Raw genomic sequence first — 3,830 nt, forward strand, 5'->3', positions numbered from 1 at the left:
ACGAGCATATGTCTATAGGACTTTTTTTCTTAGTTTTTTACTCCTCTACACGCTCCCGAAGTTTTGCCATTTAATTTGGAAACACCCTGTATAGAAATAAATAAATAAGAACAACAAAAAAATACATTAGTATAACAAATATGATTAATGAAATTAAATATGATAAAAAAGAATGACACTTTTCTGCAGACGAAAAGAAGTGATGTCCGTAGGCTTTCGTTTCTACGATTTAATTTATTATTTCATTGATTACTTTTCTTATTACTTATTTTTTATGCAGTGATTAATATTATATTTACGGATGAGGATGACTTATTAGTTGAAAAACGTTGCTTCATGCGATGTTGCTTCTGCGATGTTGGATTAAATAAACGTTCCGATGATTGAATTATATTATTATTTAATCTTAAAACGGAACTACTCCTCTATGTTGTTTTATGCGATACAACGTTATTTATATCGCATTGTGTGCAACAACAATCGATAAGCTCTCGACATAATCCGCTGGAATCGGCTTTGGAATTATGACCGGTGTTGTCAATACCGAGTTATCGAGTCAGTAATACTTGAAATTACTCGGAAACTGGTTATCCGTTTACCTAGTATCTGAATGATATCTAGACCCGTTACTTGAGCAAATTAATTAGTAAAAAGAGAAAAACACGGTTCACATTCACGTAATTATCCTAATAGATTAAATGGCATGTCGCGTAATCGAATTCGCGATGAAATTTGTTTTTTACGTAAAAATCTACAAACGTGTGCGTAAAACAAAAGGTGAAGCGAAGGACAGTGTCAGTCATCGCTAGTTCAGCATTAACGCTCTGACGGATCTAAATAGCGTACGTCCATAATAATCCATTAATGACAATGCGAGTAAAACGTACCGATGTCGTTTACACGAGATGTTCATTTCTATATACCAATGTAGATTAACTTTAATTTCATACGAAAAGAACAGTTTTGCTGGAGTACTTAAAAATTTAGTCAAATACAGATGTGAAAGTAATTTTGTTGGACTATAAAAATAATTATGTTAGAAACATGATGAGCAATGCTGCAAATTTTGACAATCTAACAACCATCTTGAGTGTCTTACATAATTATTTTGACGATCTAACAAAATTATTTTTAGATCTATTTGGCTAAATTTTTAGATACTTCAGGAAAACTATTCTTTCCTTGCGATTTAATTTATTTTTATCTTTTTCTAATTCTTAGAACTAGAAGAACATAAAAAATAAATTAAACCGAGATTAATCTATATTAATAGAAAGGGACTATAATAAATAATTAATTGATAATTTTCCCTTTTCTCTTCAAGTTGCTTCCGATTTTCATTTCGATATTTCGATGATCGTAGTACAACTAACGGAGATCAATAGAAAGGTTCGCGCTTTCTATTCTATCTCCCTTTTTTCACCATTTTCCGTTCCCGTACCTCGCTCAATATTTTATACGAGTCGCGAGATGCATTGCGTAATGCATCTCTTTATCATTGTCTCGCAGTACCGTAACGAATGTGATTTCCATGCGTTAGGTTGACTACTCGGTCAAACGCACTCTCGCTCTCTCTTTCGTGTCCACGCCTTTAAAATTAATTTTTTAACAGATCCGAGCGTCATGTGTAACTCATGATTTATCTCGATAATCCTAGCTAACTAATAATTAGGTATATCACGGTTATAATCTGATTTGTCTCAAAAATTCATCCAATGAAAAGTAGATCGAGATGAAATAAAAAAAACATCTGTTTTGCTGCACTTGACTGCGCTAGAATTTTCTTTCTCTCTTTCGCTAAACATATACACGGAAAGGACAGTTTTATTGAAATATTTACCAATTTAATTAGATCTGAAAGTAATTTTGTTGGACCATCAAAATAATTAGGACGCTCAAACTTTGCTAGAATGTCAGCAAAGCTTTTTGCAGTATTGCTCATGCCTGAAATTCCTACGTAATTATTTTGTTCAATAAAATTATTTTTAAATCCATATCTATTTTAAATTTTTAAATACTTCAACAAAATCATCTATGGATCTCTTTCACTTTAAGTATAAACAGTATATGTTATTCTCTAAATTCTTTAGAGTGGATTCTTGCTTTGAAGTGTGAAAATTGAACTAGTCTTGAAAAAGAGTAGCTCAATCTTTGAGACTTCACTCTTCAGAGTGACAGTTCGCTCTAAAAGTTTCAGAGAGTAGTTTGACTATAAAAAACAGACTTAAAATTATTGTCTCGTAAATAAGTCGCGCGGCTGCACTTTACGTTTTAGGCTTTAGAAATTGAGCTGAAGCACGTCGGGAGAATTAACTTAGATTCGTGGTTGCAGTTACTTGAGCATTAGGTATGTCAGTTACATGCGAGCTCCCACCTGTCGCATCGTTCGCGACATGACGTCGCCGTCGGCGTCGTTGTATCTATCTACGAATAAATAGAATTACACTAATCGGTTGCATTACATCATACTACACGGAACTATTTGCCATTGTCGATGACGAGATAATCGGCAGACCTTGGTCCTCCGTTTTGCAAACAAAAAACAAATATACGACCATCTTTAACAATTTTGTTAACCCAATCTCAACTCGTTTTTTTTATTTACTAATTATATTTCAGGATAAAGATTCTAAAGAATACTAGAAGAGTTTTAAAAATAAAATATTAAAATACCTTTTTGTTTCATATTTTTGTTATAAAAATGTTATAAAAATGAAGAACTCTTTCTAGAAGATTAATTCTTGAAAATAATTTAAATTATGCTTGTTTGTTCAAAACATTATGCGATTAACTGCGTAATTATACATTGGAATTGTTATATCCTTATATGCGTAAATGCGATTGACAACGCCGATAACACGATCGAGATTTAATTGATTAGCAAAAAACTTTATATGCGTTCAAACAGGTAAGACAAATCGAGAGATTGGATCGATATCGCTCGTAAGAACTTATAGATCGTAAGGTCGATGACGATAGTTCAATACTCCCGGATGTGACGTTGGTGTAACTATACATTATTACACGCCCCGCATATGATTAGCGTACTTACATACAAAAATGTTATGCACTTTCATGCGACCACAACTTTCCCTATTCCCTCGGGTCTTGAAAATATATAAATCTTGATAATTAAATGACTTATTATTGCGAAAATAACGATTAGATACGTTTAATAGTGATGCAGAAGTAATTAATGTTTCTCCCTGAATAATTTCGTTGACAATAATCGCGCATATATTCTGCATAATTTTTAAACACTTTTATATTTATTTATATATAAAGAATTTTCTTCACATATGACTTTTTGAAACAGCGGAGAAACTTCACAACGTGTTACGTACTAATGTTCATGTATTACATGATTTAATGCAGCGACTTCATTTCATTGATTTATTTAATCGATTATACTACACCTACTCAGAGAAAAATATAGTGATAGCAAGTATAAAGGTGACTATACAAGTTTTATATGTAGAATTAATACACACACACATATATATACATATATATAGTTGAATAAACTATTTTATAGTTGCTATAATGATAAAATAATTTATTATATATACATATTATGTACATGAATTCTATATATAATATAAAATTTGATAGTCACCTTTATAGTTGCTATCACTATGTTTTTTTAGTGTATTACAATCTATTTTTTGCAATCATGATTTCCGGTTTGTTATTAGAATGCCGTCTGATTTTGATGCTTAATTAAAATTCGCTTGCAGAAGTTCGTGCTCCACGGTTTATTTTGGCGAGATAGGCACGGGTACCGGGGTGGGAGAGCTAACCACCGCCTCGGCGGGGGGGGGGGGGGGGGG

The 3,830-nt window shown here is 32.4% G+C and overlaps 1 protein-coding gene across 1 annotated transcript in view; it reads left to right on the plus strand.

Annotated features, from left to right (window-relative positions):
- LOC108726579 (box A-binding factor-like) overlaps positions 1 to 3,825 on the plus strand; it is a gene marked incomplete at its 3' end in the record, with an annotated part of 10,944 nt that extends 7,119 nt beyond the window's left edge. The window contains exon 3 of the mRNA XM_018454234.1: positions 3,738 to 3,825. Coding sequence (XP_018309736.1) covers positions 3,738 to 3,825 — 88 coding nt within the window. The remainder of the gene's footprint in view (positions 1 to 3,737) is intronic.
- Between the last annotated feature and the right edge of the window lie 5 nt (positions 3,826 to 3,830).

The sequence above is a fragment of the Mycetomoellerius zeteki genome, unplaced genomic scaffold (genome assembly GCF_001594055.1).
Source record: "Mycetomoellerius zeteki isolate Tzet28-1 unplaced genomic scaffold, Tzet1.0 scaffold430, whole genome shotgun sequence".
NCBI classification, from domain to species: Eukaryota; Metazoa; Arthropoda; class Insecta; order Hymenoptera; family Formicidae; genus Mycetomoellerius; species Mycetomoellerius zeteki.